At 33.2% G+C, this 16481-nt stretch overlaps 1 protein-coding gene across 1 annotated transcript; it reads left to right on the top strand.

Annotated features, from left to right (window-relative positions):
* Window positions 1–1055: 1055 nt before the first annotated feature.
* Window positions 1056–2402, top strand: LOC145138921 (uncharacterized). Its single transcript, XM_079072919.1, has 3 exons — window positions 1056–1208; window positions 1299–1929; window positions 2005–2402. Exons 1-3 carry the CDS (start codon window positions 1056–1058, stop codon window positions 2400–2402), a joined length of 1182 nt encoding a protein of 393 aa, XP_078929045.1.
* Window positions 2403–16481: the final 14079 nt, after the last annotated feature.

Here is a 16481-nt window from a genome sequence, read left to right as displayed (position 1 = left end):
GACGGAGCAACTGCGTTGGAAGAAGTTGGTTGATTGGAGGCCATTTTTTTAAGTTTTTTGTTAGTTTTTTATAATTTTATAGGAGTACTTAAATAAGAAAAAAGAATAACATCCAATTAGGTGGATTCCCATAAGTACTGTTTGAAACTACACTATGAAACCGTAGTCAAATAATGTCAAAGAGTAGTCCGATTGTCAGATACCTTACACGTAGATATTGTTTGAAACGACAAATATATTATTCGAAAAGACAATACATTATGCAGGCTACAAAGTAGTAGTCAAAGTCTATGAAACCGTAGTCATATAATGTCAAAGAGTAGTCCGATTGTCAGATACCTTACAGGGAGATACTGTTTGAAACGACAAATATACTGTTCGAAAATACTACATTATCCAGGCTACAAAGTAGTAGTCAAAGTCTATGAAACCGTAGTCATATAATGTCAAAGAGTAGTCCGATTGTCAGATACCTTACACGGAGATACTGTTTGAAACGACAAATATACTGTTTGAAAAGATAATACATTATGCAGGCTACAAAGTAGTAGTCACAGTCTATGAAACCGTAGTCATATAATGTCAAAGAGTAGTCCGATTGTCAGATACCTTACACAGAGATACTGTTTGAAATGACAAATATACTGTTCGAAAAGACAATACATTATGCAGGCTACAAAGTAGTAGTCAAAGTCTATGAGACCGTAGTCATATAATGTCAAAGAGTAGTCCGATTGTCAGATACCTTACACGGAGATACTGTTTGAAACGACAAATATACTGTTCGAAAAGACAATACATTATGCAGGCTACAAAGTAGTACTCAAAGTCTATGAAACCGTAGTCATATAATGTCAAAGAGTAGTCCGATTGTCAGATACCTTACACGGAGATACTGTTTGAAACGACAAATATACTGTTCGAAAAGACAATACATTATTGACCTTGCCTTTGCAGCTATTAGTTATTTATGTGTCCACATGTGCAAAGCCCCTAACCCGCACAACCTTACGCAAACTAAGTAATTGCTAATTGTCTCTTACAATTGTTTCGAAATGAGTTTCTCCGACACTGACCATGAAGAAAGCTTCAACAACTTGCCTGTTTACCTTCATAACCTAAGGCGAACCAACCCACATACTTACAGTCACATCAAAACGGATTTGATGGATCGTTTCCAATCTTGTTTTGTGGCTATTGGATGGGTGGTATAATTTTTTTCCAAATCCGTTTTGTGTCTTCACATTTGATAATGTTTGTACATTAAAGTAATTGGTGTGCACTATTAAAAATTACAGGTCCATGCATCCGTGCATTGTTTCTTGCCTGTCCTCTACATAGGTACCATCCCTCTTAGAGGGGACTACCTAAAAACAATGTTTGTAGTTGTTGCTAAAGATGGGAACAATCTGACTTTCCCTATAGCGTTTGGTATGGCGGTTGAAAGTAATGTGGTAAATTCTACCTGGTTCCTGATGAGTTTAAAAGAATGTCTCGGAGAGGGTAGGGAAATAGTGTTCATATCCAATATGTACGATGGCATTATCTCTTGCGTAGATAATGTTTTCAGTGATTCTTATCGTGGTTACACTTGTAACAGCGTGCAAAACTATTTACGCACAAGAGTAGGCTCCGGGAGATCATTGGAAACTTTGTTCTGGATAACATTAAAATCCTACACGTTGTCAAGCTTTGCACAAAAATTTTCTAGATTAAGCATTGATGCTCGTGAAGTGCTTACGAATATCGGTCATCCGAAATGGGCAAGAGCCTATTTCCCTAACATCCGTTCGAATGTACTCAACATGGAAGTTCCTCAATACTTTTCAATAGTATCGCACAATCATTGTAATGTACCGATAATAGCGCTTATCGAGGGAATTCGTGAGTACATGCAAAATACTTTTGTTGAACGAAGTATAATTGCAGGTATATTTTTGGATGAAATATAAAAGAATTAAATAGGTTGTACAACAACCTTTTGTAACCATATTTAATTTTCAGGGAGTTTGACTGGTGTATTAACACCGTATGCTGAAATGCTGGTTCAAAGAAGGATGCAAAAGTCTGTTCGTTGGCAAGCAACACATATCCCCCAACAAATATCCTCTCCCATGCCGACATATGTGTATGAAGTGTTTGATTTTAAAACAACTTGTGTTGTTGACCTTAAAGCTTATACTTGTTCATGTGGAAAATGGAGCAGTCTCGGTATAGCATGTGGTCATGCCATCACAGCAGCACGTGATTCAGACATGCATGACATTGTTAATTTGGCTCAAGTATATTACCATGCCGATGTATATCAGCTCATCTACCAGACACAAACCGTTCACGCAGTTCCCCCACTAGCTGAATGGGAAATCCCAGACCCTTTGATGGTTGTTTTATTGCCGATGTAATTTTTATTCCCTTTAAATAATGATGCTTGTAATATGTTTGTCTTTGTCTATGTAATATATTGGCTGTTGAGTTTGTAATATATTTTTCAATATATTATGTTTGGAATATAGTTGACAATGTGTTTGTAATAAGTTTGAAATACATCATGTTTGTAATCAACAAAATTGAACATAATATAAAAGTAAAGGAAATTACAATTAGAATTAAACATAACATTGTTAAAGGAACGTCTCACCCCCTATTACATAGTTAAATTGGTTTCCACAGATTAGGAAACTGTTTGGGATACAAGTTTTGTTCACGGTTGATAAAATCCCCTCTAATTCTAACAACATCTAATAGACGATCCCGTTCTGCTTGAAGCTTTTGAAACTCCGTATTTGCATTTCGAATCCACTTCTTAGCTTCCTTGATATTTTTTGTAGTTTTAGCAATCCATTTTTCTTTTTCAATTACTTGATCTGCTATGTGGTTTGCACGTTGGTTGAGTTTGCGACTAATTTTCAGAGTCCCTTACGTTGGCTTCTTCAGTAGCCTTCATAGCATGGAAAATGTCGTCAGGCATGTAATCTGGGAGTGGGAAATCTGGGCCTTCAGGAATTGGGTTTGTATCGGAACAAACATAGCAGTCTTCGTCTTCGCAATGCCAAACACCGAAGTCAGATGAATTCATTTTCAATTTTAGAATGTTGTAGTGTATCACGTATAAGTTCTATGTTACTTGCATATTAATAGTTTGAGAGCAAAATTCACTATTGGATAAGACAGCAGGTAAAGTATTAGTCAAATGCGACTAGACAGTAGTCAAAAGCTATAACACAGTAGTCAAACTACAATCGTGTGTCAGAAAAAAACATAACATTACTGATAAAAACGTAAAGTACTAGTCAAATACACTTAACATAAAAATCATTTGAACTTAGAATTACTAATAAACATAACATAATTATGAAAGGAAATTAGAATTACAAATAAACACAATATTACTGCTAAACATAACTACTACTAAAATTAGTCTAAGTAATTAGTAACGTGCAAATGGTGGTACGACGACCATCTTCTCAGTTGGTATTTCCCAATGCAGAAGAATTGGAATAGGATTAATCGTCTCCGCTTGGAATGCATGTCGATACACCGCAGAAGTCAACCTATAATTAACCAATTGCTGTTTCTCTTCAACTGTAAGACTTCTTAATGATGCTATACCATGTTCACAGGGTATGCCGCATTTTTGCCATTTGCCACAAGTACAAATAGCACGTTCAACTTGTACCGTTTGTATGGTTAAATTACAACGCACTTCAAATTTGTCACTACCAACATGTATAACCTCATAACCATTAGATTGGTTCATTCTTCGTTCAAACACGTGTTGTGCATAAGGGGTAAGTTGACCATGCATTCCACCTGTGTAATTAATTTACTTAAAATTAAAAAGAGGATGAAGTAACGGAAAAGAAAGAAAACAATTATTTATTACCTCCTAATTCAGCTCGTTGTGCGTACACCATTTGTATTGACTGATGGACCAGTTCAATGATTGTCGTTATTGGTAACTCGTGCGTGTTTGATCTAAGCCAACTTAATCCAATCCGCAATGCTAATGTATTTAACATTGAAACGGACTTTAGGAAAAAAGGCTCGAGCCCATTTTGCCATTGGGATATTGTCAAGCCAGTCAAGATCATACCCATTAACCTCATTTTTTAAATTGTTTAAACAAACATAAAATTCAGACAAACTATAAGTTTTGCATGTCTTCCAGAACAACTGTTCGACAACAATACTTCCTGTGGAAGCCCGAACTTTATCGGCTATATTTTTACAACAATACCCATGATAGGAATATGGGTATACTTGCATAATGGCGTAGTCTATCGAGTCAGACATATGGCTTATGAAACCAACTTCAGTAGTGTCACCTAAGCATTCTTTCAACCTTCTCATGAACCAAGTCCAAGCCTCTTCACAGTCAACACTTCCCAAAGCGAATGCTATGATCAGGGGTTCATGATTACCGTCCAAAGCATGAGCAACATACATTGTTGTTATGTTGGTCCCAATAAGGGGTACATGAGCAACAAATAGTGTTGGTATCATGGATGTGAGAAAGGTAGTAATCTGTAAGAAACGATGACAACATTACACAAATCTGAACTTGAAATAAATAATAACACAAATCTGAACTTGAAATAAATAATAACATAATATAGACAGTAGTCAACCTACAATCATGTGTCCGAATATGTAGCTTAATGACACTATATAAATGAAGATATTTACCTGGCCACACTAATAAAAATTCCATCTCAATAACCAATGAAAATGACAAATTGCAGTTGTGGGGCTCAAGGTATTATAAGGACATCAAGGACTTCAAACAACCCTGGACGGCTATTTTACGCTTGTCCTAAAGAGGTATTTGCGTTATCACTTATATATATATATATATATATATATATATATATATATATATATATTGTTATTTATGATTGAATATTTAGAGAATACACATAATGTTTTTGATATTTATTTATCAGCCACCACAGTCTGGGTTTATTTGTTGGTTGGATGAAGCGAAAGACAATAATTCGTTGATAGTTGCTAACTTAGCTCGATCAAAGAAGAAGCTTCAAAGCAAAGTACTACACTTGAAGATAGCGTTACTTTGTAGTTGGATTTTCTTTTTTGGTGTTGTTGTGTATAAGTTGTAGTCTAAATCTCGATTATGCAGGCTGTATGTACCACTAAGTAGTAGAAGTACGTAAGATGTAGTAATGTATGTTCTTAATTGTAATGGTTTGTGTTTCCATGTATGAGAATTTGTTGTCTTAATTTTCTATATTGCTTGTGTACTATACATGTTGTAATATATATTTATTCTTAATTCATTCGACTATACAACACATGTTGTTTACAAATAAAAAATTCAAAAATAGCAGACATAACCATTTCGTTGAGTAATTAATAAAACAAAGTTGACATTAACATAATTAGATTACTAAACATAAGTAAACCAGGAACTATTACAGATTTTGCAGCTCCTAACCAACCACTAATAAAAAAACATAGTTGCAGATATACTACCTTAAAATTAAAAATGAAAGACATACTTGGACATATACTACCTTTATATTACTACAACAAGCAAAAACATTATTAAAATACTACTCATCTTCTTCCCACATCGGAAACTCATACGGATACTCTTTTTTCATAGCAATGACTTCCTTTTTTTTTCTCCAAATAGTACTCACGAAGTGCTAATTCACTCTTAAGCTTTCGCAAATTTTCTTCACTGGAACGGATCGAACTCTCGGTCGATTGGATTTCTTGCCTGGTACTTATAATCCAATTCTTTTTACGATCAATGTCATCACAATAGATGTCTAGAAGGTCTCTTTGGAGACGATAATCTTTAAAAGCCTTATCCACTTCAGCTTCTCTTTGTAACAACAATTTTTTCACTTCCTCATCCATCTTCTCTCCTACTATAGGAGGATCAACGTTGGGAGGGGGATTGGTTGACACGTTATGGGAACTTGTCCCCAAAGGAGGCTTATTGTTGGACGTTGATGGCCAATTAAATTTTGCCAAGATCCTTTTCATCTCCTCTGATCTTTCTGTAATTTTCACACTTCAATTTTTTTTTATTGTTTCTTTCATTTCTGAATTGATAACAAATCCACATTAAATATAACACAAGATAACAGTCAACGGCTAGAAGATAGTAGTCATAACCTATAAAAAGTAGTCAATCAAATCAACTAATAGTCAAATGCTATTAGATAGTAGTAAAAACCTATAAAAAAGTAGTCAAATAACAATCATGTGTCGAATATTCACTATTCGATAAGCCTAAACATAACATAGTAGTCAATGGCTAGTAGACAGTAGTCAAATCCTATAAGACAGTAGTCAAAGTACAATAATGTTTTGGTAGGATGTGACAACACATAATATAGTAGTCATAAGCTATTTTACAGTAGTCAACACCTATAAAAAAGTGGTTAAATTGTCAATTATATATAGAGACTTATATATATTCTATAAACCTCAATCACATAAACTAATGTCCACCTCTCAAGAAAAATGGTGGTTGATGCCACAAGAGAAGCGATCACAACTATTAATAAAAGAAGAAGAGATCAAAAACGAGATTAAAGGCATTGAAGAAGATAGGAAATGATTGGATAAGTTACAAGACGATATCTGGTCTAAAATGAGGTCGATCCAAGACAAAGAACGCGACATTAAAACTGCACGGGTTTAGGTACAAGATGCAACAGACTACGCCAACAAAGAAGAGGTTAAGATGGAAAAGATTCTCAAAAACATACAAAAAAAATACGACTGGGTGATTCAAGAAAAAGAAAAATTTCCAAATGATTTTCAAAATGTTTGAATTTGATAATTCTTGATTAATCAACTAGTAAGTTTATGCATTATTTATGAGTTTATGTATGTAATATGTATTGTATTATATTTGCTTGTTTATTATGATTAATCTATATAATATGTAATTTTCTCTCGATATGATACTTTCTTTATCTTTCATAATAACGGGACATTTTGATAACATAAACCAAAATACAACTTTATCTTTCGACATGAAACATTAGACATAATTTGTTACTAAAAAATTACTAATCAAACTAACTACAAAATCGCCTTTGCAACTGATCCATAGTATACCATGCCCATCCTATTGCGAAAGTTAGTAGCCGTAAAAACAGGTGCCGTCGATATACCAATCGCCCGTCCAGAAACAAGCTGCTCCATGAACATCAGCATAAACACACCGCACTCTCCAAACATCCCTTCCTGTTGGGGCACGTCCGTAACATCCGTAACAGTAATGGATGCTTTATGAACAGGCAAACCCATGTGATTCCAATAATCAATGTCAACAAGAATGCGGTCTACAAGATCTTCAAACCGCACAAAATCAATCATGGTGACGACGCGAAAAGATCGCAAGCTGTCGTATAAATTCAACGACAGCGTGTCCATCCATAACTCCCCAAGTACCCAATGATGTGGGTTTATACAAATTGGAAAATAAACCTGTTTTACCACACAACCGTTGGAAAATAAACGTACCTCCCACATCTTCATTCCCCTACATTTAAACGAAAAATAATTTAACAAATAATTATTTTACCTCGAAACCTTCGTTAATAATTAATAGTAAATTTATAAAATGAAATATTTTACCCCAAACGCTGCGTCAAAAAATTCATTATTGTCATCCCGTTTTTCAAATCCCTTTTTACATTTTATTCCTCGGATTTCTTCCTCCAAGCTTTGAAGTCTTGCCATTATTTCTCGGGCTGTTTTCCTATTAATTCCCACCGTATGAGTTTCTTCGGTGGACTGGGTAGATCGGCTGTTTCCACAGGATGGATCAGATGAAGATGCTCCCTACATATATTTTTTAATATATCAATAATAGTTGAAAATTTTTAATATACTACATACTACTTTTAGTATTTTACTTACATATTTTCTAAAGTTGTAGCGTACAGAAGAAGGGACTTCTAGCGATTCAGGATTCAGACTAGAAATATATGTCAAGTAATGTGGAGTAGATGACTCGACATCTGAGGCAATCATCTTTCTTTTCGGTTGATGTGCCTCGTCCTGGTCAACATTGAAAAGATCGCAAACTTTCTCCCATGTTAACCTCCTAAGGTGAAACCACCGCAACATACGAGGATATAAATTGTTTCGTCATATCGCAGCATTCCCCCGAGCTAGTGGGAACATCTCCCATATGCATATCTTGTAATAAATATACATTAATATATAACAGTTAGCGATAACTAACAGGGATTATGAAAAAATAAAAACCAAAAAATTTAAAATTATATTTTTACCTTCAACGGAATAACAAAACCGGATAGTGTATACACACAAGGTTTTGTGGGATGTTTGGACATATGATCCTCAAATTTCTTAAACATACCCGACAATCTAGGGTATGTTTTACTCCATAGGTAACTCCCCCACGAGAACCTATATTATATGCAAAACTATTAGTTAAACATATAAAAAATAGTATTTTTTTATAATATTAAATTGATAAATACATGTTCCATTCATCCAAGTTCTCCACCACCCACAGAAATTCCTTCGTGACTTTGTCTTTGGGTTCTTTTCCCAAAAAACCTTGATTGAGGATATATAGCAAAATCGCACGGACAGCATCGTCAGCCGATATCTCATTGAACCGTCGGTTCAAGATAAGTAGCTCTAAATCTTCTACAAGTAACGTAGTGTCCGTGCGATACGGGAAGACTCTGGACCGAAATGTATTATCACCGTATCCGTGATTATACATGGTTGAAAATTCAATCCTTGAAGTAGGAAAACGGCCCATGTAAAGTCCCGAGACAATACAAAACTCTTCCGGCCCAAATGATAAAGAACGTCTAGAAAACATGAAATGTAGACGCTCAGCTGCATCACTTTCAGGGATAGGACGCAACATGTGAAGTAGTAGGCCATGAATAAGTAGTCCGTCTCCGGACTGAGCCGGTAGATCCAAGAGGTAACCAAAGCTAGTCCTTGAAAATATCTCTCGAACCGGCCATTCAACTAACTCAAAACTTCATGCAACTTGTGACATGAAGCTTTCACAGATATATTGCATGTCATCTTTTTGTTAGGAAGCTACAAAATAAATAAAAAATAAAGTTAAATAAGGTTTTATAAAAAAAAAAACAGTGTTGGAGTATCACACAATAAAACAGTTACACATTTCATATAATCTATTTACTTTCTATAAAATACCAAAATAAAATAATTGTACACAAAATTTTGTCTTTTCTATACTACTTGTATACAAAAAATAGTATTGTACTTTAAAAATGGTGTGACAATAACATATTTTATAACAAACCCGAAACTACCAAAACACAATGTTATTTTAACAATACAGTATAATACAAAGTATCTACACATTATACACATAAAAACTTCTTCAAATAGATACTACATTGCTATTGTATGCTATAATTAAGACATAGAAAATAACATCATTTTTAACAACATGCAAAAAAGTGAATCATAAGATACATACAAAGGGATACAATCGTTACAAATACATTTAAACAATTTTTTTTAATAAAATTGAAAATAAAAAATATATATATAAAACCATACATTTTAGGAAACCTACAATTTTTTTTTCCAAAAAAAATCATAAGATACATACAAGGGGATACAAATGTTTATTGGCTATTAAATTTTTTTTAATAAAAAAAAAACCGTATTTTTGTGAAACCTACGGTGTACAAGTGTTTACTGCACAAACTGTGCAGTAAATACTTGTACACCGTAGGTTTCTAATAAACCTACGGTTTCCCTTTTTTTTTATATAAAAAAAATTATACCACAACAAAATACATCCAATTCCTATTCTATTGATACCATTTTTTTTTTAAAAAAAAACGAAAAAAAACGTCCGTACGGTTTCATATGAAACCTACAGTGTACAAGTCGAAACTGCACAAACAGTGCATTAGGTACTTGTACACCGTAGGTTTCATATGAAACCTACGGTTTTATATTTTTTTTTTTCAATTTTTTTCAAAAAAAAATTTATCCCCATAAACAAAACCTACTCCTCATCACAAACACGGTAAAATTTTTAAGAAAAGTAGACAAACCTGATTGTTCTTCGGGTGCTCCATTGAGAGAAAAACGTAGCCTAACAATAAAAAAACAATAGAAAAATGACCTAATCTGAAATTTTTTTCATTATATACTTTGGGCTAATGGGCCACGAAAAAGTAGACGACCCCTTGAAACAGTAGCCCATTAGGGGAAAAGAGTAGTCAACGGGCGTTGACCGTAGTCAACCGAATGTTGACTACTCTTTTGTGGGCTATTTTTGGCTAAGTGAGTTTTTTTTGACTATTTTTTGATAAGTAATAAGGAAAAATGGCTAGTTTTGTATTTTCCCCAATTAATATATGAAAATCATAATGATTAATGAATTTTTTTTTTCACAAAAAGTGTTGTTAATGTTTTAACTTTATAATGAATGATATATATATATATATATATATATATATATATATATATATATATATATATATATATAACCATACATATTTGTGGGCCCTTAAAAAAATTAAGACATTGTCTTAAAAAACAAGGAGGTGTAATATGAGCCGTTGGATCAAAGTTGGATGGTGTAGATTATCTTGTTGGCGATCCATGTGAATAGCTTACAACCAATCAGAATTAAGCATGTAAAGTTTACAACTGATAATACAGAATGTACAAATATTAAAGCTTATAGAAACACTCTTGCTCATTCTCACACGGATGAAAGCTTTCACACACTTCGGCATAACACTCCCGTGCGCCCTAATTTATTATATACCCTAAATTCCTTTCCATTACCGTCATTATCTACCTCAAAACAATAAATACGCCCATTCCTCACCATCACCACGACCCACCACAACCATCTCTACGAGCTACCCTCATCACCACCGCCTGTGCTATCCTCTGCTCGCCAAGGTCACCATTGCTCGCCGTCAGCGATCCTCCGTCGTTTTCTTCCCTTTGGTTATGTTTCGTTTGTTTAGACACCGCCACAACCACATCAAGGAATAACCCTTCTGACGGTCGCTACTGCTTCCCGCCGACCTCCCCTCTCACCTTCAAAATCCAACGGTAAATCTTAACCCACCTACATTTTTTGTTGTTTTGTGACGTTTAGTGTCATTTCTGTGTGTCATTTGCTGTCATTTTGTGATGTTTGGTGCCATATGTTGCTTTGCAACACCTTCATGACTATGAAAAACCACTAACGAGGTTTCTCTTTACATTTTCTTTTTATATCTCTGTGTAAATCCAGATTTGAACAATGACTGTTTTCTGTGGTTTTTATATAGATTTGATAATGGTTTCATTTATATGGTGTTGATATAGTTTTTGTATCTGAATATGCAGGAAAAACGGAATATATGGGAAAGGCAGATGAGATGAAGCGAAAATGAAATCAATACGGTGTGAGTACAATTGTACGATTTAGGTTTTATTTATGACGAATGCAGGATTAAACCCAAAAAACTACAAGGGGTTTGAAGTGAATATGTGTTGGAAGGAGAGTTTTGGGTTTGGTTTTGCTTTAGGCTTGGGTTTGGGGTTTTTGCTCCACTTTGGCTTGAAGATCATATACATATCTGTACATACCAAATCTATAAACAATTCGATTAAATCTTTTTTTTTTCAATATTCCCATTACTAACTGTTATTCATATTGTGCAGCATATGTTATAGATTAATGGAACCATGTTTAAGATACACATACATGTTTCGTTATTATTTGGTTATTCATTTTCTGATTTTTGGTTTCAGATCTATGTGGTATATATGTGGAGCTATTAAAAGATAAACAAATTTATCACATTTTGGATAGATGGAATAAGAAGTATTTATGTTGTGGTTAGTAAATTTTGATCTTGGGGTTGTGATTAATTATTGGATTTTTTTAATGTATTTTCATGTGTTGTTTTAGTTTCGATTATACTTTTGCACGAATCTTTATGAGATTTTTTTTGTTTCTGCTTAGTTCTCTTAATTTGAATTTAAATACCTAGCATCCTTTTGTATGATTATGTAATTGTTTTTACTAAGCTCCATAGTTCTTAGAATTTTTAATTTTTGAAGCCATAGTTTTTCATTATTAATTGAGAGTTATGACATAAAATATTAACAAAAAGATAATAATATTTTTTAATTATTGTTTTTGAGATACTAATGTGTTTATTATAAAACGTATAGTCATATCATCGTATTTTTATTTTAGATGAGTCAAATCTAACTTCCTAGGGTAAAGGTGTATAGGATTACTTTATTGAAAATATGTCAGATTAAATAGTCTTTCCAAAAATATCTTTTGATGGATTTTGTTGTTAAAAATTATAACACAACCTTTAACTTTCTTTAATATAAAAAACATCAGTAATTGACATTCTTTGGCATCAGTGAGACGTCAAATTTTCTATCAATTCTTTGGCAGTCAAAATTTCTATTGATTATTTGAGACGTCAAAATTTCTATTGATTATTTGGCATCAGTGAGACGTCAAATTTTCTATTGATTCTTTGGCATAGTAAGACCTCAAATTTTCTATTCAATAATGTTTTGAATATATTTTCTATTCAATCATCTTATGAAATATTAAATAACTAAGATAACAATTTGACTTAATTTCAGAGGGTCTAGATATTAAATTTAGTTTATTTATTAAAGTTTTAGACCTCATATTTTCATTAACGTCAAATTTGGAATTATATCTACCTTTTTTATACTAAAGTTGGATGGTAAATCATTTCTTATAATACACATGGTGATGGGAGGCCACCAAACCCGCCTCACAAGAGTGTATATATATTTTGGTTCTAAATTAATTAAAAGAAAAAAAAGTGCAATTAATTTCTTAAACTATTTAAATTTTATTTCATCTCTAAAAATCTAAATAGATGATGAGCTTTTAACATAATATTTTTAATATAAGTTAATCGCTTATTTGTAAGTATTTTATAGATGATAGTTTTTGAACTTTTATGATAACATATAAATCCAAAAAACTAGAAATATTATTTGTAGTTGACTTAGAAATATATTAAAAAATATATTTTCCAAAAAATATATTATAATCTTTATGATGTAGTTTTATAAATATCATAATTATACGATCAATGTAGAAATATATTAAAAATAGACATTTTCACGTATATTAAAAGTGGTTTTTGTAAAGATACGTAATTTGGGTGTTTCTAATGACTATAGTTATAAAAGAAACAATGTAAATGTTGACTTTAAGTTTTTCTTTAAAATCTACTTAAGCCATAGATGTTTTTATAAGCTTTTTTCAATATATTTATGAACATATAGAGAATTTTAAAAACTTCTTGCGATCTCTACGGGAATATGGGATAGACAATAGTAACTTAAAGCGAAGTACAACATTTTTTTATTATTTTTTTATTTTTTATTTTTTATTTTTTTTAAGATCAGGAAAAAAGATAAGAATAGACAAATAATAAAATAAAGAGTAAATTACACGATGGTCCTTGTAGTATGTGTTAGTTTGCGTGTTTGGTCTCTAAATTATTTTTTTAACTTGATAAGTCATTATAATTCGATTTCGTTGCGCCTTTGGTCTCTAACTTAATCCTCCACCGGATAACCATGATGTAAGTACATTAGTTTCAAATAACCGACAACTTATATATAATATCTAACAGTATTATTGTTATCTTAAAACTAATAAAAGAAATAGTATACAAACTAACATAAGCCAATAACACTTTCATATGATGCATTTCATAGATGACTTTCATATTAAAACTAAGGAAATAAGATCATCACTGAAAACAAAGTATTCACCAAATGAAAACATTTGACGCCCGTGGAAAGGAAAACTAATCGCCTCTCGAAAATTAACCAGAAAACATATATTCAAATGCTCGCCAATAGAAAATGAATCGGTGCTCGGAACTGTTCATTATAAAAGAGTATTCACCGACGCTGCATCGCGCGGGTACACTACTAGTATATATATATATATATATATATATATATATATATATATATATATATATATATATATATATATATATATATACACACGAGTTGGTGAACAGGAACTTTTCCTAAATTAGAATTTTGCCACAACTGATTACTCCTTTTCACATATCTGCCACATTAATTTTTTGCTTTACACGGTTCTAACCCCTGTTCTTTAACTGGTTTAACATACTGGACACAGGGTTTACCAAATTTAATCTCTGAACAGGAACTTTTCCTAAATTAGAATTTTGCCACAACTGATTACTCTTTTTCACATATCTGCCACATTAATTTTTTGCTTTACACGGTTCTAACCCCTGTTCTTTAACTGGTTTAACATACTGGACACAGGGTTTACCAAATTTAATCTCTGAACAGGAACTTTTCCTAAATTAGAATTTTGCCACAACTGATTACTCCTTTTCACATATCTGCCACATTAATTTTTTGCTTTACACGGTTCTAACCCCTATTCTTTAACTGGTTTAACATACTGGACATAGGGTTTACCAAATTTAATCTCTGAACAGGAACTTTTCCTAAATTAGAATTTTGCCACAACTGATTACTCCTTTTCACATATCTGCCACATTAATTTTTTGCTTTACACGGTTCTAACCCCTGTTCTTTAACTGGTTTAACATACTGGACACAGGGTTTACCAAATTTAATCTCTGAACAGGAACTTTTCCTAAATTAGAATTTTGCCACAACTGATTACTCCTTTTCACATATCTGCCACATTAATTTTTTGCTTTACACGGTTCTAACCCCTGTTCTTTAACTGGTTTAACATACTGGACACAGGGTTTACCAAATTTAATCTCTGAACAGGAACTTTTCCTAAATTAGAATTTTGCCACAACTGATTACTCCTTTTCACATATCTGCCACATTAATTTTTTGCTTTACACGGTTCTAACCCCTGTTCTTTAACTGGTTTAACTGGACACAGGGTTTACCAAATTTAATCTCATATACTCAGTGCCGCCTTCTCTTCCAATAACATTCAGTGCCGCCCTTCTCTTCCAATACGAACCTCCACCGCCATTGACTGTGTTTGCTTTTTCTTTTACCCACTTCCTCTCGACTGTTAATTAAAACTTTCTCTACCCTCTCTACCCATACTGGTTTAGGGTTCCGCCTCTACGCGATGTCAATTTCGAGACACCACCGATTCATCCTGTTTGATCGTTGTTTTACTGTATTGACTATTTTCTGAAGCTCCGCCAATCGGGTCCCAGCGTCAAAGCACCAATGCTCCACCGGACCACAGGTAGTTTATAAGCAGTACCTTTTCCAAGTATTCTCCATCTTCGTCGTTAAGAACTACAATCAAGTCAGAACCCATCAAATTGGAGCAGAAATATGAAATTCATGCTCGAGAACCCAGAGGACATCTTTCTAACCGAAGTGACACGGCGACGACTTTTACTTTGAAGCCGACACTACTTTAATCAGGTCAGAACCCATCCATTTTGGGGCACAAAACACCTGTTTTTCGATTGATTGAAGTTGTGTTAGTAATTAATTGAATCTGGGTTATGATTAATTGAAGTGACTTTTGATCGGAAAGTGTTCTTCACAGATTTAAAAGAGACATGTAGGAGAAGATTTGTGACCCCAGAGGGGATGACTTTGAGGGGTTTTCCCTTGGGTCCAAGCGTGTACTGCTCTTTATTTGGTGAGTGAGAAAAAAAAAATGAAATATCCTGCAAAGTCGCTTAAAGAGGCGAAGAACGATGTCCGTTTATGGAAAACATTCGGTGACTGTTTGAACTGCTTCTATGTTTCTGCTCTTATTGATGAAAAGATTCTTTATATACAGGAAGGATTGTCCCATGACTTACAAAACTTGGACCAAATTAGAAATATAGCACGTCCTGATGTCCCTGATCAGGGATTTTTATGTGATTTGTTATGGGTTGGTCTTCATAGAGATGTGGAAGGCTGGGAAGAAAATGATGCTTTTGGGGCTGATAAGGTTGCAGTCTATCTTGAAAAGCATGATCATGATCTTATATACAGAGCTCAGTAGGTATACATAACAGGTATGAATGACACATGAAAATCAATTTTGTTTGAATTTGGTTTAATGTTCATCTTTTTAATTACATAAAATTAGTCGGTGTTATTTCTTACGACTATTTTAAATTTTAAACGTTCGGTGACATTTTTATAATTTCATTGTAACTATTTGTTGTTTTTTGTAGAGAAATCTCCGGAAAAGTCCCAATATTTTACCCTAATTTACGAAAAAGTCCCAAACTAAAATTTGTTTACGAAAAAGTCTCAATTACCGGTAAAAACGACGCTTTGGCCTTATTTTCCCGATTTACCGGTTTCATTAATTACCGGGTTTTAATAAAGTCCAATTATTTTACCATAATTTACGAATAAATCCCAAATTATGGCAAAATAATGGGACTTTAATGAAAATTATGGTAAAATAATGAGACTTTAATGAAACCAGGTAAGTA

This window comes from Lactuca virosa, chromosome 9, assembly GCF_052849685.1.
Source record: "Lactuca virosa cultivar CGN04683 chromosome 9, Lactuca_virosa_CGN04683_v6, whole genome shotgun sequence".
NCBI classification, from domain to species: Eukaryota; Viridiplantae; Streptophyta; class Magnoliopsida; order Asterales; family Asteraceae; genus Lactuca; species Lactuca virosa.
Note: the sequence above shows the minus strand (reverse complement) of the source record. Positions and strands in the feature narration are given on the sequence as shown.

Coding starts and splice junctions, on each gene's coding strand:
- LOC145138921 (XM_079072919.1), top strand. CDS start 1,056: ATGAGTTTCTCCGACACTGACCATGAAGAAAGCTTCAACAACTTGCCT. Junction 1,209..1,298: donor TTGTGGCTATTGGATGGGTG/GTATAATTTTTT, acceptor TAAAAATTACAG/GTCCATGCATCCGTGCATTG. Junction 1,930..2,004: donor TGAACGAAGTATAATTGCAG/GTATATTTTTGG, acceptor TTTAATTTTCAG/GGAGTTTGACTGGTGTATTA.